This window comes from Carcharodon carcharias, chromosome 4, assembly GCF_017639515.1.
Source record: "Carcharodon carcharias isolate sCarCar2 chromosome 4, sCarCar2.pri, whole genome shotgun sequence".
Lineage (NCBI taxonomy): Eukaryota > Metazoa > Chordata > Chondrichthyes > Lamniformes > Lamnidae > Carcharodon > Carcharodon carcharias.
Window position 1 is genome coordinate 85,421,158 of NC_054470.1, and position 27,885 is coordinate 85,449,042.

General features: G+C 45.0%; 1 protein-coding gene across 1 annotated transcript in view; it reads left to right on the plus strand.

Moving 5' to 3' along the window:
• The window catches only part of LOC121277230 (FRAS1-related extracellular matrix protein 1-like), a 391,688-nt gene that overhangs the window by 229,254 nt on the left and 134,549 nt on the right, over window positions 1-27,885 (plus strand). The window contains exons 16-17 of the mRNA XM_041186416.1: window positions 858-1,052; window positions 23,611-23,796. Of these exons, the coding sequence (XP_041042350.1) occupies window positions 858-1,052; window positions 23,611-23,796 (381 nt within the window). The remainder of the gene's footprint in view (window positions 1-857; window positions 1,053-23,610; window positions 23,797-27,885) is intronic.

Here is a 27,885-nt window from a genome sequence, read left to right on the forward strand (position 1 = left end):
TTTGTCACCTTCCTTGCTGTCCATCACCCTGAGCGAGGGCACAGGACATCGCGGTGGGCCTCCACTGTGTCCAGTAAGCGCTCGAGGGAGACGTCGGTAAATCTGGGTCCGCATGTTTCCTCCCTTTGGAAGCCATGACTTTGCAGCAGCTTCCTGTCCCTTGAAGAATGCAGGGGTGACCTTTAAAAATGGCGCCCAGTTTAGTGAAGGCCTGAGGCGACGGCGGGGCAGGCAAATGAGCGACCACCCTGCCAGCGACCCGGCGTGTTTCCCGGGAATGCATGACTAAAGCAGGATGCGGCTGACGGGTAAAACGTCCTTTTTACCACCCGCTACCACACTTAGTGCAAATCTGGGACAATTTCACTCTTTATCTTTGACTCTATGACAAAGCAAATTAATGGTGAATGAAAGAAATGGCAAAGTAATATTAAGCGGAAGGTGCCAGGCTCACTGCTTTCTACTGGATAATCAGTCTCCGCCAAGGAGAAGGAGGGGCCCTTCAGCTGTACTCAGCTTCCCTTGATATTTGTTGGTAAAATCTCACAGGTTTTCAGCTCCCTGTCATTATCCTTGCAGAAAAAGATGGGTCGGTAATACCTCCAAGGTGACATAGGTTTCTAACTTAAAATATTGGAAAGCACCCAGTTTTCATGGAACTGCATCCCAGCAGGAGTGAATCCCTTCTGAAGGGGCAAGAGGATAAAAGATGAGGGAAAATAGAATGTTCACACTGAATATTATTAGTTCTAGGTGCATGTGGTTTGAACTTCTGCCGTCAATTTAAGACTAAGGATGAAGAATAAAATCCTGATTTGAATGATGATTCTTGCTGTTTTAATTCTCTCTCTGCTCAGGTGGTGAAGTGGGTTTAGCACCCTGTTTTGACACCATTACTTTTGTTATCTCGGATTGGGATGGAAGTACACTGGAAGGCTGCTGCTACAAGGAATCACTTCCCCCTCCATTACCCATGCACGAATCTCTCCCTGTGTATGATCTCAACATTACTGTAATTCCCATCAACAACCAGCCGCCGAGAATTATCATTGGTAAGAAAACAACAACAAAAAATGCTGATTTTATGTTGACTGATAGTATGAATAAATATACTGCAGACTGGATGGTCCCAGTGTTGTTGGGTAGGAGATATGCTGAAGGGGAATAATATTGTGAGCCGGCCAACAGGCCAGGTTTGAACAGGGATGAGAGGAAGGATGAATATTTAACTCAATTACTTACTTTTGGGAATAATTATGCAGATCATTCCTTTCAGCCAGAGGCTCCAAAAGCTGTATGGCACAATGAGCTTATTGGAGGGTGTGGTGGGGATGTGAACAAGATGAGATGAAGCACACTGGGGACAGGCTGCTGGTAGTTCTGGGGCATGTGAACATAAACGTTTTGATTTATCATAGGTTAAAATACGAAAAGAAGAGCAAAGCTATAATTGGAAAATGCAGCAATAATGTGCAGAGTGTCGGAAAGATCTGGTTATGTTGTAGGAGTCCAGGTACTTTAACCATTGCAGTTGGTGAAATTTATAATGTTTGTTTTAATTGAGTGCTTGTAGCCCACAAGATGCACTACTGGAGATGATTTAAACTTGGAGGTCACTTTTCAAGGTGGAAACCTGGGTATATGGATAGGGAATTGGTCCGGAGACAGGGACAATGGATATGCACTCAAATTGGTAGTAAGTGACACAGAGATCTATACTGAGGCCTCAGCTTTTCACTATATTTATGAATTATTTGGGTGAAGGAATAGAGATCATCATATCTAAGTTGCTAATGTTACTAAGTTAGGAAACAGAAAATGGACTCGCTAAGAACAGAAAGGTGCAAAGGGACATTGATAATAGAAGTGAGAAAGCAAAACTGTGGCAGATGGAGTTCAATTTGAGGAAGTGAGACCATCGGTTTTAGACCTGAGAAAGATAAACCTGAGTTTTTCTAAATAGTGAGAAGCAAGGAATTGTGAAGTAGCAGAGACATTTTTGAGATTCAAATACAAAGATCATGAAAAGCTAGTGAACATATACAAAAAAAATTGGAATACCTATTGGATTGTTGGCCTTTATATTAAGAGGGTTGGAATATAAAGGCTTAGGAGTTATGTTACAGCTATATAATGCTCTGGTTAGACCCCAAATAGAACATTGCATTCAATTCTGGACACCAATCTGAGAAAGGATATATTGGCATCAGGTGGAGTGCAGTGGAGAGATAGTCAAGCTAAAGGGGTTAAATTATGAGGACACGTTACATAGGATACACCGCACAGAAATAGGCCACTTGGCCCAACCAGTCCATCCTGATGAAACATTTACCATCTATATGGGGCTCAAACCCACAACCTCGGCATTTAGAATCCAATTCCCTATTCCCTAAGCTATCTGGGCTGTGAAATTTAAATTCTTATGCTGTCATGATGGGATTTGAACTCTTTCACTGGATCGTTAGTTTGGAGTGCAGGATTACTGTCAGTTATCACAGAACCACTACATTACCAGAGGCTGTTGGCATAGCAGGAACATTCTGTCCCCCTATGATAAATTCTGCCATCCATTACTCCATATTTTATAAGGCAATGACTGCATTGACCTGTTGCTGTGAGATATTCAGAAGTAATGTATCAGCACATTCACATAAGATTTCTTTCTTGTCTATTTTAACACAGATGTTCCTTCACAGGTTTTTGCACAGTACTTTTCCAAACCCCTTTGACTGGATAATACAACTCCTTTCAGCTACTGGAAGGCAGACTTCACATGAATCACAGTTCCAACTATAGACATATGGAAGCACTGCGGCAGACCAATAAGATTCAAATCACATCTTGTTGACATTTGATCAAATTTATTTAGATCTCTCTCTCCTTCCCCACCATGAAAGGACATTTGTGGAAGATGGATGCTTGTCCTCAAACAGCTCGACTTTTCCACTACCTCTGTGGTGTCAGATTCCATGTCCAAAATCCAGTATTTGATTATGCTCAATTTTCCTCAGTCAAACACTGGGAATACCAAAGCCAGCACTAAATCTATATACTCACCACCAACTCTATCCCCTGCCCAGTCAATATCTTAGCCTATGCTATATTATTCATAATTGTAGCATTGACCCAAGCAAATCTGTCTATCGCTAATCCTCCTCATCACGTAGATTAAATATTTTCATATTCGTAACACTGCCTGCTTCTGTCCCTACCTCAATCCCTTTGCAATTGACACCTTCATACATGCCTTTGCCACCTTCAGACTCAAATGCACCAATGCTCTCCACCTTCTGTAACTTTCACTTTAACTTTATCAAAAATGTGCAGCTCATGTCCTATTTTTCTTACTGATCTCCCCCTTTCCTCGTTAATCAGGTTTCTCAGTCCTGAGTGATTCAAATTTAAAATGTTTATCGTTGTATTTAAATTTTTTCATGTCTCATCCCTCCCAATGTGACTTCTTCCAGTTTTACGACATTCATGCTTGAACTCTCCATCGCTCAAGGCCAGGTAAAGAAAAAACAAAGTAAACTAAAGTTAACACAAGGGAAATACTTTGAAGCCATGGCAGGACAGCTCAGTCATGTGGAATGTGTGTCTTGTAATACGTGGAAAGTTCTAGACGCTTCCGGTGTCCTAAAAGACCACATGTGCAGGAAGCGTCATCAGTTGCAAAACCTAGAGTTCCTGGTTTCGGAGCTTGATTGGCTGCTGAACTCACTGTGGCACATCTGCAAGGCTGAGAGCTACGTGAATAGCATGTTCAGAGAGATGGTCACACTGCAGCCTAGGACCCTGGAGGCAGAAAGGGAATGGATGACTGCCAGGCAGTCCAAAAGAATTTGATAGGTAACACAGGAGTCCTCTGGGGACCCGCTGGCCAATCGGTTTTCCGTTTTGGATGCTGATGGTTCCTTGGAAGAGTGCAGTGAGAGCCAGCTTTGTGGCAGCACAGATAGCTCTGCTGTAAAGGAGGGGAGGAAGAAGAGGGGATTCATTAGTTGGCTGTAGATGTGACTCTAGGATGGTATGTTGCCTCCTTGGTGCCAAGGTCAAGGATGTCACGGAGCGGTTACAGGACATTCTTCTGGGAAGAGGGTGATCAGCAAGAGGTCGTGGTCCACATTGGTACCAATGATTTTGGGATGATGTTCTGAAAGCAGATTTTAGAAAGGAGAGTGAAAAGCAGGGCCTCTAAAGTAGTAATCTCAGGATTTTTCCCAGTCCCACGTGCAAGTGAGTATAGAAACAAGAGAATTGAATGATTGAGCATGTGGCTGGAAGGCTGGTATAAGAGGGAGGGCATCAGATTTCTGAGGCATTGGGACCAGTTCTGGGGATGGTGGGTGGTGTTTAAACTAGATTGGCAAATTCAGGCCATATTCAGAGCAGGGAACGGGAGATGGAGAACTAGTGAGTGACTCTGAAAGATAGAACAAGCACAGATTAAAAAGTGTACAGCAGAGGAATTTGGCAGTGTTAAAAGGTGTATATGTAAATGCAAGGAATATAGCAAATAAAGCCGATAAAACGATGACTTGGCGGCATGATATCATTGCTATAACAGAAAATTGGCTTAAAGAGGGGCAAAAATGGCAGCTCAACATCCATGGATATAGAGTTTTCAGGCAGGATAGAGAGGGGGATAAAAAAGGTGGAGTGTAGCATTACTGGTTAAAGAAACAATTACAGCCATGAGGAGGGATGATATACTAAATGAAACATCAAATGAGGCCATATGGGTTGAGCCCAGAAGTAAAAAAGGGGCAGCCGCACTGCTAGGAGTGTACTATAGACATCCAAGTAGTGGAAGGGAGCTAGGAGAACAAATATGTCGTCAAACTTCTGAGTGCAATATCAAAAGGACGGTAATAATTTGAGACTTCAACTACTCTAATATCAGTTGGGATTTGAACAGCTTGAAAGGCACAGAGGGCACAAATTTCTTCAGCTGTATTCAAGAGAACTTTTTCAGTAGCAAGCCCAATGAGAGGGGGCATAATTCTAGATTTAGTCTAAGGAAATGAAGCTGGGCAAGTGGAAGTAGCAGTAGGGGACTATTTTGGAGATAGTGACCATAATATAGTTGGATTTAGCATCGTTATGGCAAGGGACGAAGATAGAACAGGAGTAAAAGTCCTAAAATGGTGGAAGACACATTTTACAAAGCTGAGAGGTGAAAGTGGACTGGTTACAGCTACGAGAAGGGAAAATAGTGTCAAATCAGTGGGAGGCATTCAAAAGCGAAATTCTATGGGCACAGTGTGGACATGTCCCCCAAAAGGCAAAGGGTGGTACTGCCAAATCTAGAGCCCCTTTGTTGTCCAGAAACATACAGAGTAAAATAAAGGAGAAAAACAAAGCTTATGCCAGTCACAAGAGGCTTAATACTGTAGAAAGCCTAGAGGAATATAGAAGTACAGGGGTGAAGTACAAAAGGAAATTAGGAAAGCAAAGAGAGGATACAAAAAAATATTGGCAGATAAAACCAAAGGAAAGACAGAGATGTTTTACCAGTACAGTAAGAGCAAGACAATAACTAAGGATAGAGCTTATCAGAGATGTATATGCTAACCTGTGTGTTGATGCTGAAGATGTTGGCAGGGTTCTCAATGAGTACTTTGTCTCTGTCTTCACCAAGGAGAGGGTTGATGCAGACATTCTAGTTAAAGAGGAGGTGAAATATTAGATACAATAAGCATAGTGAGAGATGAAGTGCTGGAGGGACTGGCATCCTTGAAGGTGGATAAATCACCAGGGCTGGATGGATTGAATCCCAGGTTGTTAAAGGAAGCCAGGGAGGAAATAGCGGACGCTATGAGGATCTTTTTCCAATCCCCACTAGATATAGGCGAGGTACCAGAGCATTGGAGATCGACAAACATTGCACCAATATTTAAAAAGGGTGCGAGAGACAGGCCAGAAAATGATAGGCCGGCCAGCTTGGCTTCAATGGTGAGCAAATTATTGGAATGAAATCTGAGAGACAGGATAAACTGTCACTTAGAAAGGCACAATTGACCAGGGATCGTCAGCATAGTTTTGTTAGGGGAAGATAGTGTCTTCCTGACTTGTTAATTTATTGAGGAGGTGACAAGGAGTATTGGTGAGGGCAGTGCAGTAGATGTCTACATGGATTTTAGTAAGCCATTTGACGAGGTCCCACATGGCAGACTTGTCAGGAAAGTGAGATCCCATGGGATATTGGAGAATGTGATGAGTTGGATCCAAAATTGGCTCAATGACAAGAAGTGAAAGGTAATGCTTGAGGATATCTTTGTGAGTAGAAAACAGTTTCCAGTGGTGTTCCACAGGGCTCAGTGTTAGGGCCCTTGCTGTTTGTTGTATATATTAATAATTTGGACTTAAATGTGGGAGGTATGATTGGGAAACTTGCAGATGGACACAAAAATTGGCCGTGTAGTTGATAGCAAAGTGGTTAGCTGTTCTCTCCAGAAAGATATCAATAGTTTGATTGAGTGGGTGAAAAAGTGGCAAATGGAATTCAATCCAGAAAAGTGTGAGGTAATGTATTTGGGGAGGACAAACAAAGCAAGGGTATACTCAATAAACGGGAGGATATTGAAAGGGGTCGAGGAAGTGAGAGCCTTGAAGTGCATGTCCACAGGTCCCTAAAAGTGGCCGGACAGTTGGATAAGGTGTTAAAGGAAGCATATAGAATGCTTTCCTTTATTGGGTGAGAAATTGAATATAAAAGCAGGGATGTAATGATGGAACTATATAAAAAGCTGGTTAGACCACAGCTGGAATTTTGTGTACAGTTCTAGTCACCACATTACAGGAAGGACATAATTACTCTGGAGAGAGTACAGAGAGGATTTATAAGAATGTTGTCAAGGCTGGAAAATTGCAGCTATGAGGAGCAATTGGATACGCTAGGGTTGTTTTCCTTAGAACAGAGGAGGCTGAGTCGTGACCTAATTGAGGTGTAAAAAATTATGAGAGGCTTACATAGGGTAGATAGAAAAGGCCCTGAGGGATCAATTACCAGGAGGCATAGATTTAAGGTGATTGGTAGAAAGATTAGAGGGGACATGAGGAAAAGCTTATATAAAAACAAAAAACTGCGGATGCTGGAAATCCAAAACAAAAACAGAATTACCTGGAAAAACTCAGGTCTGACAGCATCGGCGGAGAAGAAAAGAGTTGCCGTTATGAGTCCTAATGACACTTAAACAGAACTGAGTGATTATTAGGAGAGGGGTGAAATATAAGCTCTTTTCAGGTGCGGGGGTGGGTGGTGTGGTTGTAGGGACAAGCAAGCAGTGATAGGAGTGGATAATCAAAAGATGTCACAGACAAAAGAACACAGAGGTGTTGAAGGTGGTGATATTAGCTAAACGAATGTGCTAATTAAGAATGGATGATAGGGCACTCAAGGTACAGCTCTAGTAGGGGTGGGGTGGCAAGACTAGCAGGGCATAAAAGATTTAAAAATAATGGAAATAGGTGGGAAAAGAAAAATCTACATAAATTATTGGAAAAAAACAAAAGGAAGGTGGAAGAAACAGAAAGGGGGTGGGGATGGAGGAGGGAGTTCAAGATCTAAAGTTGTTGAATTCAATATTCAGTCCAGAAGGCTGTAAAGTGCCTAGTCGGAAGATGAGGTGCTGTTCCTCCAGTTTGCGTTGGGCTTCACTGGAACAATGCAGCAAGCCAAGGACAGACATGTGGGCAAGAGAGCAGGGTGGAGTATTAAAATGGCAAGCGACAGGGAGGTTTGGGTCATTCTTGCGGACAGACCGCAGGTGTTCTGCAAAGTGGTCGCCCAGTTTACATTTGGTATCTCCAATGTAGAGGAGACCGCATTGGGAGCAACGAATGCAGTAGACTAAGTTGGGGGAAATGCAAGTGAAATGCTGCTTCACTTGAAAGGAGTGTTTGGGCCCTTGGACGGCGAGGATAGAGGAAGTGAAGGGGCAGGTGTTGCATCTTTTGCGTGAGCATGGGGAGGTGTCATCGTTGAGGAGTAGGGGGTGATGGAGGAGTGGACCAGGGTGTCCCGGAGGGAACGATCCCTACGGATTGCTGCCGTGGGGGGTGAAGGGAAGATGTGTTTGGTGGTGGCATCATGCTGGAGTTGGCCGAAATGGTGGAGGATGATCCTTTGAATGCGGAGGCTGGTGGGGTGATAAGTGAGGACAAGGGGGACCCTATCATCTTTCTGGGAGGGAGGACAAGGAGTGAGGGCGGATGCGCGGGAGATGGGCCGGACACGGTTGAGGGCCCAGTCAACGACCGTGGGTGGAAAGCCTCGGTTAAGGAAGAAGGAGGACATGTCAGAGGAACTGTTTTTGAAGGTAGCATCATCGGAACAGATGCGACGGAGGCGAAGGAACTGAGAGAATGGGATGGAGTCCTTACAGGAAGCGGGCTGTGAAGAGCTGTAGTCGAGGTAGCTGTGGGAGTCGGTAGGCTTGGAATGGATATTGGTGGACAGTCTAAACCCAGAGATTGAGACAGAGATATCAAGCAAGGGAAGGGAAGTGTCAGAGATGGACCATGTGAAAATGATGGAGGGGTGGAGATTGGTAGCAAAATTAATAAATTTTTCCAAGTCCCGACGAGAGCGTGAAGCAGCACCGAAGTAATCATCGATGTACCGGAGAAAGAGTTGTGGAAAGGGGCTGAAGTAGGACTGGAACAAGGAATGTTTCACATACCCCATAAAGAGACAAGCATAGCTGGGGCCCATGCGGGTACCCATAGCCACACCTTTTATTTGGAGGAAGTGAGAGGAGTTAAAGGAGAAATTGTTCAGTGTGAGAACAAGTTCAGCCAGACGGAGGAGAGTAGTGGTGGATGTGGATTGTTTGGGCCTCTGTTCGAGGAAGAAGCTAAGGGCCCTCAGACCATCCTGGTGGGGGATGGAGGTGTAGAGGGATTGGACGTCCATGGTGAAGAGGAAGTGGTTGAGGCCAGGGAACTGGAAATTGTTGACGTAAGGTGTCAGAGGAATCACGGATGTAGGTGGGAAGGGACTGGACAAGGGGAGAGAGAAGGGAGTCAAGATAACGAGAAATTAGTTGAGAAATTCTCCCTCCAGCAGAAACGCCGCACCCTTTTTCAAAGCTGCGCGTGCCCCCAGTTTCATTTTATTCTTCGTCTCATCCGACGCCTCAACAAGAAACTTTTTCTATTTCTCTCAAGTGTTAAGGAACGCAAGCTGCAACAAATCATCGACACCAACACCCATCCAGTACCCTCCACCCCTGCCTGTCCCTCCGTCCCCACCCCATCTTCCAATCCCAGCCCCGGCCGTGTATACACTGTACCCGCTGACCTTCCCCTCTCCGATGCTGAACGTTCAGTGCTCAGCAAAGGACTTAGTTTCATACCCTTACGCCCTCATCTCAATGAATTTCGGGCTCGGCACGATGCTGAACTCTTCTTCCGCCATCTTCGTCTCCATACTTACTTCTTTGGGCAGGATCCTTTTACCCACCTCCAATATTCTCCCTCCACCTGGACCCCTCCCTCTGCATTCTTACCTTCTCTTGATCTTTTCTTTGAGAACTGTCGGCGTGACATTAGTCGTCTCAATTTCTCTGCTCCTCTCACCCATTCTAATCTGTCTCTCTCTGAACTTACTGCACTCCGTTCTCTCAGGTCCAACCCCAACATTGTCATCAAACTCCCTGACAAGGGTGGTGCTGTTGTTGTCTGGCGCACCGACCTCTACCTCTTGGAGGCTGAGCTTCAACTCGCAGACACTTCCTCCCTCCTGTCCCTGGACCATGACCCCACCACTGAACATCAAGCCATTGTTTCAGGACTGTCACTGACCTCATCTCCTCTGGAGATCTTCCTCCGACAGCTTCCAACCTGATAGTCAGCCAACCTCGGACAGCCCGCTTCTACCTCCTATCCAAAATCCACAAACAGAACTGTCCCGGTAGACCAATCGTATCAGCCTGTTCCACGGAACTAATTTCTCGTTATCTTGACTCCCTTCTCTCTCCCCTGTCCAGTCCCTTCCCACCTACATCCATGATTCCTCTGACACCTTACGTCACATCAACAATTTCCAGTTCCCTGGCCCCAACCGCTTCCTCTTCACCATGGACGTCCAATCCCTCTATACCTCCATCCCCCACCAGGATGGTCTGAGGGCCCTTAGCTTCTTCCTCGAACAGAGGCCCAAACAATCCAAATCCACCACTACTCTCCTCTGTCTGGCTGAACTTGTTCTCACACTGAACAATTTCTCCTTTAACTCCTCTCACTTCCTCCAAATAAAAGGTGTGGCTATGGGTACCCGCATGGGCCCCAGCTATGCCTGTCTCTTTATGGGGTATGTGAAACATTCCTTGTTCCAGTCCTACTTCAGCCCCTTTCCACAACTCTTTCTCCGGTACATCGATGATTACTTCGGTGCTGCTTCATGTTCTCGTCGGGACTTGGAAAAATTTATTAATTTTGCTACCAATCTCCACCCCTCCATCATTTTCACATGGTCCATCTCTGACACTTCCCTTCCCTTGCTTGACCTCTCTGTCTCAATCTCTGGGGATAGACTGTCCACCAATATCCATTCCAAGCCTACTGACTCCCACAGCTACCTCGACTACAGCTCCTCACAGCCCACTTCCTGTCAGGACCATCCCATTCTCTCAGTTCCTTCGCCTCCGTCGCATCTGTTCTGATGATGCTACCTCCAAAAACAGTTCCTCTGACATGTCCTCCTTCTTCCTTAACCGAGGCTTTCCACCCACGGTCGTTGACAGGGCCCTCAACCGGTCCGGCCCATCTCCCACGCATCCGCCCTCACGCCTTCTCCACCCTCCCAGAAAGATGATAGGGTCTCCCTTGTCCTCACTTATCACCCCACCAGCCTCCGCATTCAAAGGATCATCCTCCTCCATTTCGGCCAACTCCAGCATGATGCCACCACCAAACACATCTTCCCTTCACCCCCCCCGGCAGCATTCCGTAGGGATCGTTCCCTCTGGGACACCCTGGTCCACTCCTCCATCACCCCCTACTCCTCAACCATGACACCTCCTCATGCTCACGCAAAAGATGCATCACCTGCCCCTTCACTTCCTCTATCCTCGCTGTCCAAGGGCCCAAACACTCCTTTCAAGTGAAGCAGCATTTCACTTGCATTTCCCCCAACTTAGTCTACTGCATTCGTTGTTCCCAATGCGGTCTCCTCTACATTGGAGAGACCCAACATAAACTGGGCGACCCCCTTGCAGAACACCTGCAGTCTGTCTGGAAGAATGACCCAAAGCTCCCTGTCACTTGCCATTTTAACACTCCACCCTGCTCTCTTGCCCACATGTCTGTCCTTGGCTTGCTGCATTGTTCCAGTGAAGCCCAACGCAAACTGGAGGAACAGCACCTCATCTTCCGACTAGGCACTTTACAGCCTTCTGGACTGAAAATTGAATTCAACAACTTTAGATCTTGAACTCCCTCCTCCATCCCCACCCCCTTTCCATTTCTTCCCCCTTCCTTTTGTTTTTTCCAATAATTTATATAGATTATTCTTTTCCCACCTATTTTCATTATTTTTAAATCTTTTATGCCCTGCTAGTCTTTCCACCCCACCCCCACTAGAGCTGTTCCTTGAGTGCCCTATCATCCATTCTTAATTAGCACATTTGTTTAGATAACATCACCACCTTCAACACCTCTGTGTTCTTTTGTTCTTTTGTCTGTGACATCTTTTGATTATCTGCTCCTATCACTGCTTGCTTGTCCCTACAACCACACCACCCCCCTTCTTCTCTCCACCCCCCCACCTTAAACCAGCTTATATTTCATCCCTCTCCTAATATTCACTCTGTTGAAGGGTCATGAGGACTCGAAATGTCAACTGTTTTCTTCTCCGCTGATGCTGCCAGACCTGCTGAGTTTTTCCAGGTAATTCTGTTTTTGTTTTGATGAAGAAAAGCTTTTTCACCCAGAGATGGGCATCTGGAATTCACTACCTAAGTTGGTGGTTGAGGCTGAAAAGCTCAACTCGTTTAAAAGGTAGCTGGATCTGCACCTGAAGTGTTGAAACCTGGAAGGCTACGGACCAGGTGCTGGAAAGTGGGAATAAAATGAGCAGCTAGTCTCTTTTTCCTCTTTTTATGGCTGGCGCAGACACACTGGGCTGAATGACCTCTTTCCGCACCCTAACTTTTCTATGGTTCTATGGAGCGTTCCCTCCACAACACCCTGGTCAACTCTCCTAACATCTCATCCCCTTCCCACTGCATGTTGTCATGCAATTGCATGAGATATAATACCTGCCCCTTTGTTTTGTATTTAGAGGCCTGGAATACCCTCCTCCCTCCTCACTGTCCAGGGCCTTAAATACTCCTTCCAGCTGAAGCAGTGATTGACTTGTACTTCTTTCAATTTATTGTATGTGCTGCTCACAATGCCGTCTTCTCTACACTGGGGAGACCAAATGCAGACAGGATCACCGGTTTGCGGAACACCTCGGCTCGCCTGGAAGCATGACTTGCAACCCTCCGGTTGGTTGCCATTTCAATTCACCATCTTGCTGTCATGCTCACATTTCTGTCCTTGGCCTGCTGCAATGTTCCAGTGAAGCCACTAGAGGAACAGGACCTCAGCACTTTACTGCCTTCTGGACTCAACTTTGAGTTCAGCAACTTCAGATCCTGAACTGTGTCCTTCATTTTGATTTTTTTTTGCCAAGTGCCATTCTTTATCTTGTTTTTGCTTTCAGACAGCTAATCTTTATTCTGCTATTTCCATCTAATCTGGACCTATGCTTTGTTTCTTTACTATAAGTTCCTATACATAAGTGGTATTACTTTACCACTTTCTTTGCCTTTTGTTACATGATATCTTTGGCATTTAATCTCCCCCACCCTGTAACCTAACCTTGATATGCCCTTTTGTTCTATATGGCCTTCCCCTCTTTTTCAGCAGCATAAAACCCTCACACTTCTACCTCTCTTCCGTTCCAAAGAAGAGTCATATTGCACTTGAAACTTTAACTTTGTTTCTCTCTTCATAGATGCTGCCAGACCTGCTGAGTTTTTGCAGAACTTCCTATTTTTATTTCTGACATCACTTGCTTGATTTCTTTCCAGGCCTCTAAATACAAAACAATGGCAGAGACCAAGTAATTCACCAGAGGTTCTCCAGATATTGAACCTCAGAGATTGTGGCCTCTGTTGGGAATTGGGCAAGGAACACCAATGATTGGGGACAGGGACTAGGCTGGTAGTGGTGATCAGTGGGGGGAGTTAGGGGAGAGCTGAGTGGCAGCAATGGCAGGAGAGTCAGGAGCAATGATCCTGTCATTCAAGATGGTCCTCCCAGCTCCACATTTAATTTAGTTAATTACCTTTCTGAAGGCTGTCCCAGGAATGAATACGAACATATGTACAAACATATGAACATACGAAATAGGAGCAGAAGGCCCCCTCGAGCCTGCTCCACCATTCAATAAGATGACGCCTGATCTGTTTGTGTTTCGAGTTCTACATTCCCATCTAGCCCCAATAACCTTTGATTCCCTTGCCTAACAAGAATCTATCTAAAACAAAAACAGAATTACCTGGAAAAACTCAGCAGGTCTGGCAGCATCGGCGGAGAAGAAAAGAGTTGACGTTTCGAGTCCTCATGACCCTTCGACAGAACTTGAGTTCGAGTCCAGGAAAGAGCTGAAATATAAGCTGGTTTAAGGTGTGTGTGTGGGGGGGCGGAGAGATAGAGAGACAGAGAGGTGGAGGGGGTTGGTGTGGTTGTAGCGACAAACAAGCAATCTATCTACCTCAGCCTCAAAAATATTCAGTGACCCCACTTCCACTGCTTTCTGAGGCAGAGAGTTGCAAAGTCGCACAACCCTCTGAAAAAAATTGTCCTCATCTGTCATTTCATCCGCCATTTCCTTATTATCTACTATTAACTCCCGATTTTCACTGTGGACCAACACACTCTTCACCTACTCTTTTCCTGTTTAAATACCTGTAAAAACTCTTGCTATCTGTTTTTACATTTCTAGCTAGCTTCCTCTCATTCTCTAATTTCTTTCTCCTGCTTAACCTTTTAGCCATTCTCTGCCGTTCTTTACATTCTGACCAATCATCTGACCTGTCACTCATCTTTACGCAGTTATATGCTATTTCCTTAAGTTTGATGCTTTCCGTAACTTGTTTAGGTAACCACGAATGATGGGTCCTCCCTTTAGAATTTTTCTTTCTGGTAGGAATATACTTATTCTGAGTATCCTGAAAGATCTTCTTCAATGTCTGCTACTGCTTCTCTATTGATCTCTCCCTGACCTACTATCCCAGTTAACTTCAGCTAGTTCAACTTTTATGCCCAATAGTTGCCCTTATTTAAGTTTAAAATACTAGTCTCAGGCCCACTCTTCTCCCTTTCATACTGGATTTAACATTCAATCATATTGTGGTCTCTGCTACCTAGTGATGCCTTTATCCTGAGGTCATTAATTAGTCCTGTCACATTACACAATACTAAGTCTAATATATCCTGTTCTCTGGTTGGTTATAGAATGTGCTGCTGTAAGGAAATATCTCAAAAGCATTCTAAGAACTCCTCACGCAGGCTACTACTACCAATTTGATTTTTCCAGTTTATATGTAGATTAAAATCAACCATGATTATTGCCCTCCCTTTATCACAAGCACCCAATATTTCTTCTTGTATACTTTGTCCTACACTGTGGCTACTGTTAGGGGGCCGGTCAACCACACCCACTAGTGACTTCTTTCCCCTACAATTCCTCATCTCCACTCAAACTGATTCTACATCATGATCTCCTGAACCAAGGTCATTTCTAACTATTGCATAAATGCCACCTTTGATTCAGAGTACAGCCCCTCCACATTTAGCTAACTTCCTATTCTTCTTGAAGGTCATATATCCCTCAATATTCAGGACCTCATCCTTATCACCTACAGCCACATCTCCATAATGGCTATCAGATCATATTTATTTAGTTCAATGTGCATTATCAATTCATTTATTTTGTTATGAATGCTACGCGCTTTCAGATACAAAACCTTTTGTTTTGTCTTTTTGTTCTCTTTGTGACATTTAGTCCTGATTCTTGGTGCATTCTTAGGTTTTTTTCTTTCTGTCCCTTCCTGCCATTCTCTGACCCTCATTTCCCATGTTACTATTTTTCTCTCTACTTTGTCTCTACCCTTTGATATACCACATCTTTACCATTTGATATCTTGCCTCCAATATTTAGTTTAAAATCCCTGCTACTTCCCTAGTTATGCAGTTCGCAAGAACACTGGTCCCAGCATGGTTCAGGTGTAAACTGTCCCAACGGTACAGCTCCCACTTTCCCCAGCACTGGTGCCAGTGCCCCACAAACCACGACCCACTTCTCCCACACCAGTCTTTGAGCCACATGTTCATCTCTTTAATTTTATGTACCCCTTGCTAATTTGCATGTGGCTCAGGTATTAATCCAGAGATTATAACCTTTGAGGTTCTGCTTTTCAATTTAGTTTCTGGCTCCTCATACTTTCTATGCAGAACCTCTTCCCTAATTCTATCTATGTTGTTCGTACTTAGATGGACCATGACAACAGGATCCTCCCCCTCCCACTGCAAGTTCCTCTCCAAACCTGAGCAGATACCCCGAACCCTGGCACTGGGCAGGCAACACAGCCGTCTGGACTCTTGCTGTTTGCTGCAGAGAACAGTGTCAATCTCCCTCATTACACTGTCCCCTACTACCACTACATTTCTTCTTGCTTTCTCCACTTGAACAGCTTCCTGTACCATACTGCCATGGTCAGTCTGCTCATTCCCCTGCAGCACCCACTCTCATCCAAACATGCCGAGAGAACCTCAAATCTGTTGGACAATTGCAGATACCAATATCTAGCCTTAAGGATTCTATTAGCATTTTTGTAGCCATTTCTGCTGCTAACTATAATGACCTTTGTATCTGTGAAGCCCTCTGTCCCTCTACTCCAGTCACAATGTTTCCATCTAAGATGTTTTTCTACATTGAACTGTATCTATCACCTCTCTGCTTATCTGGGCCATTTATCTGCACTCTTCTGCTTTCTTTGGCAATTCTCATCTAAAATCTACCACACCTCACAATTTAGGATCATCAGCAAATTTCATCATTTCATCAATTCCATGTCCAGATCATTTATGTGTAAAGTAAAAACTCTGCAACTGTTGCACACCTTCACCACATTTGTCCAGTCATAGAAACTTTCTTTTAACTATATCCTTTATTTTCTGTCCCTCCAATCATCCTTCCATCTAAGCAGAAATATTCCCATTAATTCTTTGTGCCATTATTCTGCCATAAGTCTCTTACATAGTGCTTTACTAAATGATTTTTGAAAATCTATATAAAGCACAATGACATTTCCTCCCTTTGAAGAAACAAGGGATGAATAATGCTAGAAGATTGGCATAACTTGCTATCTAGATCTCCCAGCTGACTGGCCATAATCAGTTCATGTTTCTCCAAGTGTTTAATAGTTTTATCACATATTACAGCTGTAGGGATAGATCTCAATTTTGAGTGACAGTGCGAAAAGTTTGATAGCAAGTTGGCAGCCTGTTTTTTGATCTCTTCCAATTTTTTTCAATTCATTCATGGGATGTGGGCTTCGCTGACTGGACCAGCATTTAATTGCCCATCCCTAGTTGCCCTTGAGAAGGTGGTGGTGAGCAGCCTTCTTGAACTGCTGCGGTCCATGTGGTGTAGATACACCCACAGTGCTATTAGGGACAGAGTTCCAGGATCTTGACCCAGTGACAGTGAAGGAACGGCGATATATTTCCAAGTCAGGATGGTGAGTGACTTGGAGGGGAACTTCCAGGTGGTGGTGTTCCCATCCATCTGCTGCCCTTGTCCTTCTCCATGGTAGTGGTTGTGGGTTTGGAAGGTGCTGTCTAAGGAGCCCTGGTGAATTCCTGCAATACATCTTGTAGATGGGACACACTACTGCTACTGTGCTTCACTGGTGGAGGGAGTGAATGTTTGTGGATGTGGTGCTAATCAAGCGGGCTGCTTTGTCCTGGACAATGTCAAGCTTCTTGAGTGTTGTGGGAGCTGTACTCATCCAGGCAAGTGGGGAGTATTCCATCACACTCCTGACTTGTGCCTTGTAGATGGTGGACAGGCTTTGGGGAGTGAGGAGGTGGGTTACTTGATGAATGATTCCTAGCCTCTGACCTGCTTTTGTAGCCACAGTATTTATATGGCTAGTCCAGTTCAGTTTCTGGTCAATGGTAACCCTCAGGATGTTGATAGTGGGGGATTCAGTGATTTCCATTAACTTCCCACAGTGGTAAGACTTGCATTCAGGGGAAATCCTGCTATTGCTGTAGGACCCAATTGACCTGACCATTTTGCAGAGTCTGCCTTTTTATAATATTTTGAGTATGTCTTTGACAAGTCTCCGAGCTTGCAACGTGACACCTGGCTCTAGACAAGTATAACATGTTGCTGCTTGGGCACTATAGTCATTGGGTGTGGCTGTCTGCATCCAGGACAGTTTAAGAAATGTCATTTTGTTTTCAAAGTTATACAATCCAAGGCAGAAGGAGTGAAATTCAATCCATGGGGTGGATGGATTTACATTTTAAATGACACATGCAGACTTTGTGGCAAAACTGGATCACATAAAATCTACAACGTTGCTATGTTCATTTATGGGTGTGAATGTTGCATGCAAGTCTAGCATTTATTGTCATCCATAATTCCCCCCAAGAAAGTGGTGGTGAGCTGCATTCTTGAACTGCTGCAGTCCATGTGGTGTAGATACACCCAGAGTGCTGTTAGGGAGGAAGTTCCAGGATTTTGATCCAGTGACAATGAAGGAGCGACGATATATTTCCAAGTCAGGATAGTGTGTCACTTGGAGGTAATGGTGTTCCCATGCATCTACTGCCCTTGCCCTTCTAGCTGGTAGAATTCACAGGTTTGGAATATGCTGTCGAAAGAGCCTTGGTGAGTTGCTGCGGTGCATCTTGTAAATTGTACACACTGCTCCACTGTGCATCAGCGGTGGAGGGCGTGAATATTTAAGTTGTTAGATGACATGCCAATTAAGCAGACTGCTTTGCCTGGATAGTGTGAAGCTTCTCGACTGTTTTTGAAGTTGCACACATCCAAGCAAGTAGTGAGTATTCCATCATGTTCCTGACTTATGCCTCACAGTTGGTGAACAGGCTTTGGGAAGTCAGATTTTGAGTCACTCATCACGGAATACCCAACCTCTGACCTGCAGTTATAGCCACAGTACTAATAATAAACACTGAACATAATGGGCTGAATTTTCACTGAGTTGGGAATGATTCGTTAGCCCTTTAAAAATGGCGGGCAGGTCCCAATTCTGGGATTCCTGTCCCCACTCCTGGGCTGTCTGATTTTCAGGAGTGCCTTTAAAAGGTGTGGGCTGGTTGCTGTCAAAGCCCACACCCGGTACTCCTGACATGGCTGGCTCTATTGTAGAGACTGGTATGTCTCACTCTTCTACAGCTTCCATGGTCATGTTTTTAAAGAATCGAGGTTCACAGCCGTACAGAAACATCATGAACCCTAATAAACATGAGGGCACCTTTTAAAATGTGAGTTCCAAATGTCCTCCTTAAGCTCTGGCACTCCCATGGGGCCCATTGACCCACTGTACATTCTACAGAACCAATGAGCCCTATAGTGATAACAGGATGCGTAAGAGAATCTTTTTAAAAATTATTCATTCATTCATTACTTTACAAGTTTTAAAAAAATGTCTTTTCACTCCAAAGCAATAAAAGTGTCAATCATCCAAATACTTTAAAGTATTGGTAACAGAAACCACAGACCCTACAAACCACTTAATGTTGTGTAAATAAACATTGTGAAATTGACCACAGAGTTCAGAGGACCAGGGCTATCAATCAAGAAATGTTTTCTCTGGAGCACAGCTTTTTCAACAAGAGTAATGGATTCATTGAAACAGCTGCACTGTTAAGTGGTTTCAAGTGTTTGAACAAAGAACAAAGAAAAGTACAGCACAGGAACAGGCCCTTCGGCCCTCCAAGCCTGTGCCAATCATATTGCTTGTCAAACTAAAACATTTTGCACTTCCAAGCTCCGTATCCCTCTATTCCCACCCTAATCATGTATTTGTCAAGCTGTCTCTTAAACACCACTATCGTATCTGCTTCCACCACCTCCTCTGGCAGCGAATTCCAGACACTTACTACCCTCTGCCTAAAAAAAGTTGCCCCGCATGTCTCCTCTAAAATTTTCTCCTCTCATCTTAAATCTATGTACCTTAGTAATTGATTCTTCCACCCTGGAAAAAAGCTTCTGACTAGCAACTCTGTTCATGCCACTCATAATTATGTAAACTTCTAAGAAGTCGCCCCTCAATCTCCGTCGCTCAAGTAAGGACAATCCAAGTTTCTCCAAGCTCTCCTCATAGCTAATAACCTCCAGACCAGGCAGCATCCTGGTAATCCTCCTCTGCACCCTCTCCAATGCCTCCATATCCTTCTGGTAATGTGGCGAACAGAAATGCACGCAATATTCCAAGTGTGGCCTAACCAAGGTTATATACAGCTGCAGCATGACTTCCCAGCTTTTATACGCAATACCCTTGCCGATGAAGGCAAGCATATCATATGCCTTCCTGACTACCTTATCCACCTGCGTTGCCACTTTCAGTGACCTGTGGACCTGTACACCCAGATCCCTCTGCCCGTCGATGCACTTAAGGGTTCTGCCATTTACTGTATGATTCCTACCTGTAATAGACATTCCAAAATGCATTACCTTGCATTTGTCTGGATTAAACTCCATCTGCCATTTCTCCGCCCAAGTCTCCAACTGATCTGTATCCCATTGTATCCTTTGACAATCCTCTTCACTATCTGCAACTCCTTCAACCTTAGTGTCGATTGCAAACTTACTAATTAGCCCTGTTACATTTTCCTCCAAAGCATTTACGTATACTACAAACAGCAAACGTCCCAAACTGATCCCTGCGGAACACCACTAGTCACAGCTCTCCATTCAGAAAAGCACCCTTCCAAGGTTCCCCACTGTCTTCTATGACCAAGCCAATTCTGTATCCATCTTGCCAGCTCACCTCTGATCTCGTACGACTTTACCTTCTGTATCAGTCTGCCATGAGGGACCTTGTCAAAGGCCTTACTGAAATCCATGTAGATAACATCCACTGCCCTTCCATCATCGATCATCTTTGTCACTTCCTCGAAAAACTTGATTAAGTTAGTGAGACACGACCTCCCCTCACAAAACCATGCTGCCTCTCACTAATACGCCCATTTGCTTCCAAATGGTAGTATATCCTGTCACGAAGAATCTTCTCCAATAATTTCCCTACCACTGACGTAAGGCTCACTGGCCTGTAATTTCCTGGATTATCCCTGCTATCCTTCTTAAACAATGGAACAACATTGGCCATTCTCTGGGATCTCACCCATAGCCAGTGAGGATACAAAGATTTCTGTCAAGGCCCCAGCAATCTCCTCCCTTGCCTCCCTCTGTACTCTGGGGTAGATCCCATCTGGCCCTGGAGACTTATCCACCTTAATATTCTTCAAGATGCCATCACCTCCTCTTTTTTGATCTCAGTATGATCCAGGCTATCTACACACTCTTCCCTAGACAAATCGACAACTAAGTTCTTCTCTTTAGTGAATACTGATGAGAAGTACTCATTTAGTATCTCTCCCATTTCTTCTGGCTCCACACACAGATTCCCACCTCTGTCCCTGAGTGGGCCTACCCTTTCCCTGGCTACCCTCTTGCTTTTTACATATGTATAAAAGGCCTTGGGATTTTCCTTAATCCTGGTTGCTAATGACTTTTCATGACCCCTTTTAGCCCTCCTGACTCCTTGCTTAAGTTTCTTCTTACTTGCTTTATATTCTCTACGGGCTTCATCTGTTCCCAGCCTTCTAGCCCTAATGAATGCTTCCCTTTTCTTTTTGACTAATCTCACAATTTCCTTTGTTATCCAAGGTTCCTGAAACTTGCCATGCTTATCCTTCGTCCTAGCAGGAACATGCCGGTCCTGATTTCTTATCAACTGACATTTGAAAGCCCCCCACGTGTCAGTTGATTTGCCCTCAAACATCCGCCTCCAGTCTAGATTCCTCAGTTCCTGCCTAATATTGTTATAATTAGCCTTCCCCCAATTAAGCACCTTAACCCGAGGACTCCTGTTATTCTTATCCACCGGTACATTGAAACTTACTGAATTATGGTCACTTTTCCTGAAATGGTCTCCTACTGAAACTTCGACCACCTGGCCAGGTTCATTCCCTTATACCAGGTCCAGTATTGCCCCTTCCCTGGTTGGACTATCTACATATTGTCTCAGGAAGCCCTCCTGGATGCACCTTACAAATTCTGCACCATCCAAAACCTTAGCACTAAGTGATTCCTAGTCAATGTAGGGAAAGTTAAAATCACCCACCACAAGGCTTCCCTTATTGATACTTTAAAGAGTGTGAATGATCGACACTTTTATTGCCTTGTAGTGTAATGACAATGCTGAAAAACGTATTAGAGAGTAAATGAATGAATGCATGACTTTTATAAGGGTGGAATCATCCCAGAATTGCACTAAATGCGGTAGCTGGAGTGAAAAACGAGGTTTTACCTGCCGGTCGCAATGGCAAGTTTTTGTACCATATCATCTGCTTCCCGCCTGATTAATCATGCAGCAGGAACCATGTCGCAGGAATCACAGGAACTATGCTGCCCCACTGGCAGGCAGCCTCTGAATCACCTACCACGCCATTACCTCACCATTTCCTCACTCCGGGTGCCATATCTAAACTGCAGCCAAGCACACAGTTCTCAATGCTTGCAGCCCAGGACTGCTTCAGTAAAGGCATGGCTCTGAAAGCCAAGATAAGTTCAGTAACCCCTCACTGGAATGCCTTTTGGAGGCCTGCTGTGATGTCTCCACTCCACTCTGGCTGCAGGAGGTCCAGCAGCATTACCACTCTGGCTTGGGAGGCGATGGCAGCCCTGCACAGAAGAGATCAACCATCTAGTGCACAAAGAGGATGAATGATCTCATCCAGAGCCCCCAGAGTAAGGCAACCATCTCATCACTCTAAACTCACACACTCAAGTCCATCACACATTCACTGGCATCTCACTCACTGCCAGCTCTCGCCCACACCCTCACACTTACATCTGGCCTGATCTCCTCTGGAGATTGCCTCTTCAACCCTCACCATCTTGCACAGATCAATATGTGGCCTCACACACACCGTGGGATAGTCCCCTACCCTAAGCAAGCCCTAGCCCTGCAGCCGTTGAAAAGCCCTTGCTTATGGCTGGTCTGGTAGCTAGACACCTGCCCTTGAGCCCCCCATAAAAGTGATGTGGTGTTGTCTGCGGAGCCTGGCGCTTATGACCATGAGTGCTGCCTGAAGCAAGGTAGGCAAACAAACCTCAAAGTGCCGAGTGAAGTGAAGCTCGCCAGATGCACGTCGCTTATGTAAAGGTGTGAAACATGCCAACAGGAAATCACATCAATAAACCCAGATGACCCAGCTTGTGGGGATGATTCCAGCGAGCAGAGCTTACAATGAATTACAGGAAGTAGGTTCCCAATGTGTGGCAGTGGGAAATGCGGCCGCCATTGACGGGTGGAACAGACAATTGCAAACTGGTTTCATGGTGACGTGAAACAGATTTTTGTGCACTCCCGATATTTTCTGCTCCCGCCCTTATGACACCCACTGAAAATGGGAGTGGATGATTCTGCCCTAAGAGTTTTTTTTGCACATCCTCTGGTCACTATAGGGTTCATTGGTTCTGTGCAATGTACAGGAAGTGCCATAAATTGGCATGGAGGGGCATGAGGGGCCATAGTCTGGCATGGGGGCATGATGTGGCATTGATGGTGCATGGGGAGCTTGTGGGGGCTGAGAGGGTGTGAGGGGCGAAGGTTGGAAAGCCTTTGTATTTTCAGTATAACTGGGACAAAGTCCCCCAGCGCCAATATGGGCCTTTAGGCAGCGAACCTCTGCACCTGGAAGCTCCTGTGGCTGCCTCTAAACTTCTTCCCATGTTGGCTGTCCTGACCTGGGCCGCACCTGCACCCGTCAAGGAAAGTTCCACCTTTGCAAGCACTCTCTTCCAAGGTGGGCAGGTCGAGCTGGGAATTTTTCCTAATCCCACTACCCGCCCTAAGGATGAAAATTCAGGCCAACGTCTTGGTTCTTATGGTCAAACCCGGGATGGTAGAAACTAGTAAGGCATTGAATTGACTTACACCATCGTGTCACTTGTGTGGAATGAAAAGGAAATTCTACATGGCTTGCCTGACTCCTCTTTTCCTCAAAACAGTAGCTTAAACTAGTTTGTTATAAAATGTTATTTAATACTTTTAAAAAAATTATATTGTTATTTGCCATTATGTGAAGAAGCAGGTTTTTTTACTGTAGATTTTTTTTGCATTGACTATTTCTGTTTTTGTGACAATGCCATTATCTGCAGGCCTTTAACCTCCCCAGACACAGGATGATTCATTCGTTAACTGATGTTATCCTAGAACTAATAATAAAGACATTTACATTCATTTCAAATGAAATTCATTCCCATCTGATTCTGTCTCATTCCAGGTGAAACATTCATTGTTGATGAAGGGTCATCAGCTGCCATTACAATTGACCATTTGTGTGCTGGTGATCCAGATACTGCCATTGATGAATTGACTTTTGTTCTGTGGTCCCCACCCCAGTTTGGATACATAGAGAACACATTGCCTTCACCAGGCTATGAGAAGAGTAATATCGGCATCAGCATAGGTAATATCAAGTTGAAATGATCCTGATTTCTCAAATCCACATGGCCATATCCATTGGCTGTAAACATGTCTCTGTATTTCCAATGACTATAATAGGTTAATGTGTAAAAGAGTTTGAGCTCATGACAAAAAGTGTTCAGTAAAGGTCAATTTTTCCATTACTGTGATGGTAAAACTCATCACTGCACAACTTTTTTGCACAATTTCCATTAGCTTCCACAACCAGTTTGCAAAAAAGTGTGAAATGATTCTTCTTCCTCCTTAGCCAATACAATAGGCTTGCTTCTTCATGAAGACAAGGGGCCAGAACTTCCATGGGGTGTTAATTACGGTCGGATTGCCAATCTGCTCCTAATTGCTTACACTGAAATGAAGCTGCACCCTTCTTGCCTTACTTTCCAAATAGGACCGGGTGAGAATAGTTCAGTGCAACGGGTTCTTGAGGCCTTAATTCCAGAGCAGCAACATCGGAGACAAAGGAAGCCATGGTCCTTTTTTTACAGCACTAACTGCTTTGAAACAGTTAAGTTTAAAGGACACAGCAATTTTGAGAAGCCAGGGAGAAGGTAAAGTGTGTGAGGTTAGTATGTAGGATGCTCAGTGGAGAGGGCTTGGATAGTCAGTGTGGGGGGGTGGGGGAGGGAGTAGGATGGACCTAGGGGTCGTATGATCAGTAAGGGGTATTGGGTGGTCATTGGGATGGTTTGGGGGAGTAGGGTGGTCAGTGGGGGTGGGGTCAGTTGGTCAGTGGGGTGTAGGATGGATCAGGAGGATCAGGTAGTCAGTGAGGAGGAGTTGTGTCGTTTGTTGGAGGGGTTGGTTGATTGGGGTTAAGTGGTCAGGTGGTCAGTGGGTGGTCAAGTGGTTGGTGGGGGGGTCGGGTGGTCAGTGGGAGGGTTTGGGTAGTCAGTGGGGGACTCAGGTTGTCAGTGGGGTGGGTTGGGGGATAGTCGGGGGGGTGATGGTAGTTCGGGGTTCAAGGGTAGTTTGGGGTGAGAAGGTAATTGGAGAGGGTGGAGGAGTAGTCAGGGGTGGGGCGGTAGTCCGGGTGAGGGGAGTTGGGGGGTCAAGAGGGTAGTCGGGGCTGTGAGAAAGTAGTCAGGGTCTGAGGAGTCTAGTCGTGGGTTGGGGGGTTAGTCGGGGATGCCGTGGCAGTTGATGGGTAACGGGTGGTCAATGGGGTGGGGACATAGTTGGCAGGATGTGTGGGGAAGGTGGTGTGAGAGGTAGTCATGTTGGGAGGGTAGTTGGGGTGGTAGTCATGGAATCGGGGGGGGTGTTGGGGGGCTAGTCAGGGGTCCCATGGTTCATTGGGTGTGGGGGCTCAATACTCTCATTACCCAGGAGTTAGGAGTGGTTTTAATTCTTCTAACTCTTCCTGAGTAACTATTCTGCTAATACAGTCTGAACCGCTTGAAGTCTCCAATTTAAATCGGAGCATCAGATGGTTCCCAGTGCAGGATAATTGCTCATATGAAGCTCAAACTTCCCGGGCAATTCCCAAGTGGCACATCTTCTGGGGTACCTCCTGGGTTCAAGATCAGAAGATATATGATAGAAGATAGAAGCTGCTGGTGAGATACGCTGGTAGTGGAGCTAACAGCACCAGAATACATTATCACAAAACGTTTAATACTAGTTTGCGAAGTTTTCACTCATCAAGAATCTGGGGCTGGATTTTCACCAAGGTTCAGGAAAACATGACTTACACACTTTTGTGGCTTGTGAACTGCACGCCCAAACCCATGCATGACCTTGCCCAGGATTTTTGTTTTCTCATACAGGGTTCACAACGGTAGTGTAGTTTGCGAGCTGCAATGGAAATGCAGCAGGAGTGTGGGTGCAGAGGTGGGCTGGTTAGAAAGTCACACCTCCATTCTCTAACACAACAGCCCAGCTCTCAACATCAAAAACCCCCTAAACCTCACCTCCTCACCCTCTCATCCCCTCACTCCCAACCTATTCCTGTTGTATGTTGTATGTTCAGTAGGCTTTACGAAGAGGCTTTGAGCCTTGTATGGTTGAACATTAAATGTTTATTGATAACACATAATTAGGTACATTTTTACATGGTAGAGCCCAAACTCTGAGCTAACTCAATGCTTGCTTCTACACAGGTCTCTGTGCAGTCCACAACTGACCCTAGTCTCAGGTCATGTGCCTCTTTACATCACACTGTGGGCAGTAGTGTTTCCCAGTCCCACATTAGTCCTTGCTATGCCACATACCCTTATACCATAACCCCCCATGCCACCTCCATGCCCCCTCAGATCTCCCCCATGCCCCCTCAGATCCCCATGCCACCTCCATGCCCCCCATGTATTCTCCATAGTCTCTCACTCAGTACCCACTATGCACAGTCCTCAGGAACCATGCAATAGCAATGGGAATTATTTTAAATGCATGTGTAAAAAAATGTACTTGTGACAACGGAAAAAAATTCATTCAAAGATGTGTCATTAATGCTGCAAAAAACTTCCCATTGAAAACAAAGATAATCCTTTAAATGTTTTTTGAGTTGTGTAAGCAGACAACCATATAGCACTTTTCACGATCACTGGATGCCTCAAAGTGCTTTATAGCCAGTGACTTCAAATGTAGTCACTGTTGTAATGTAGGAAACCCGGCAGTCAATTTGTGCACAGCAAGATCCCACAAACAGGAATGTGATAATGACCAGATATTCTGTTTTTGTGATGTTGATTGGGGGATATATTGGCCAGGATAGGGGAAAACTCCCTTTGTCTTCTTCAAAATAGTGTGATGGGATCTTTTACCTGAAAGGGCAGATGGGGATTGAGAAAAGAACTGAGTCATATCTGGCAGTCCTAAATTGATAAGTTTTAAAAAATTCATTCAAGGGATGTGGACATTGCTGGCTGGGCCAGCATTTATTGCCCATCCCTAATTGCCCTTAAGAAGGTGGTGGTGAGCTGTCTTCTTGAACCGCTGCAGTCCATGTGGTGTAGGTACACCCACAGTGCTACTAGGGAGGGAGTTCCAGGATTTTGACCCAATGACAGTGAAGAAATGTGATATATTTCCAAGTCAGGATGGTGAGTGACTTGGAGGGGAACTTCCAGATGGTGGTGTTCCCATGTGTCTGCTACCCTTGTCCTTCTACCTGGTAGTGGCCATGGGTTTGGAAGGTGCTGCCAAAGGAGCCTTGGTGAATTTCTGCAGTGCATCTTGTAGATGGCACACACTGTTGCTACTGTGCGTCGATGATGCAGGGAGTGAATGTTTGTGGATGTGGTGCCAAACAAGCAGGCTGCTTTGTCCTGGACAGTGTTAAGCATCTTGAGTGTTGTAGAAGCTGCACTCATCGAGGCAAGTGGGGAGTATTCCATCACACTCCTGACTTGTGGCTCGTAGATGGTGGGCAGGCTTTGGGGAGTCAGGAGGTGAGTTACTTGTCACGTGATTCCCAGCTTCCGATCTGCTTTTGTAGCCACTGTATTTATATGGCTAGTCCAGTTCAGTTCTGACCAATGGTAATCCCCAGGATGTTGATAGTGTGGAACTCAGTGATGGTAATGCCATTGAACATCAAGGGGCAATGGTCAGATTCTCTCTTGTTGGAGATGGTCATTGCCTGACACTTGTGTGGTTCGAATGTTACTTGCCACTTGTCAACCCAGCTCTTGCTGAATTTGGACATGGACTGCTTCAGTTTCTGAGGAATCGCGAATGGTGAAGAGTGGCAATGGTGTTAATGTGAACTCCGAAGTAAATATGAAGTGTAGTTGATAAAAAATATATTGGTAAGCGAGTGAATGAGAGTTGGTTAATGTGTGATTTATTTGTAAAGAGATGGCATTTAAAGATGCATTCACTGAGCTTGACCACTCTTCTAAAGTCATTGAACTTGCAGCATTATATCCAGGTCCTGAGACAATGCTAACATTGATTGCAGAACTGTCTGCTCCTGCTACCTGTCTGCCTAGAGGCAGACCCCTTTGGATGGGGGACTCCTTGCTCTCCCTGCCCAACCTCTGCACCAAGAGTACTGCATCAAAGAGCCTTGGAGCATTCTTTCTTCCCTATTGTGCCATATTCAGTCTTCTTACAGATCACTCTCTTCCCATGC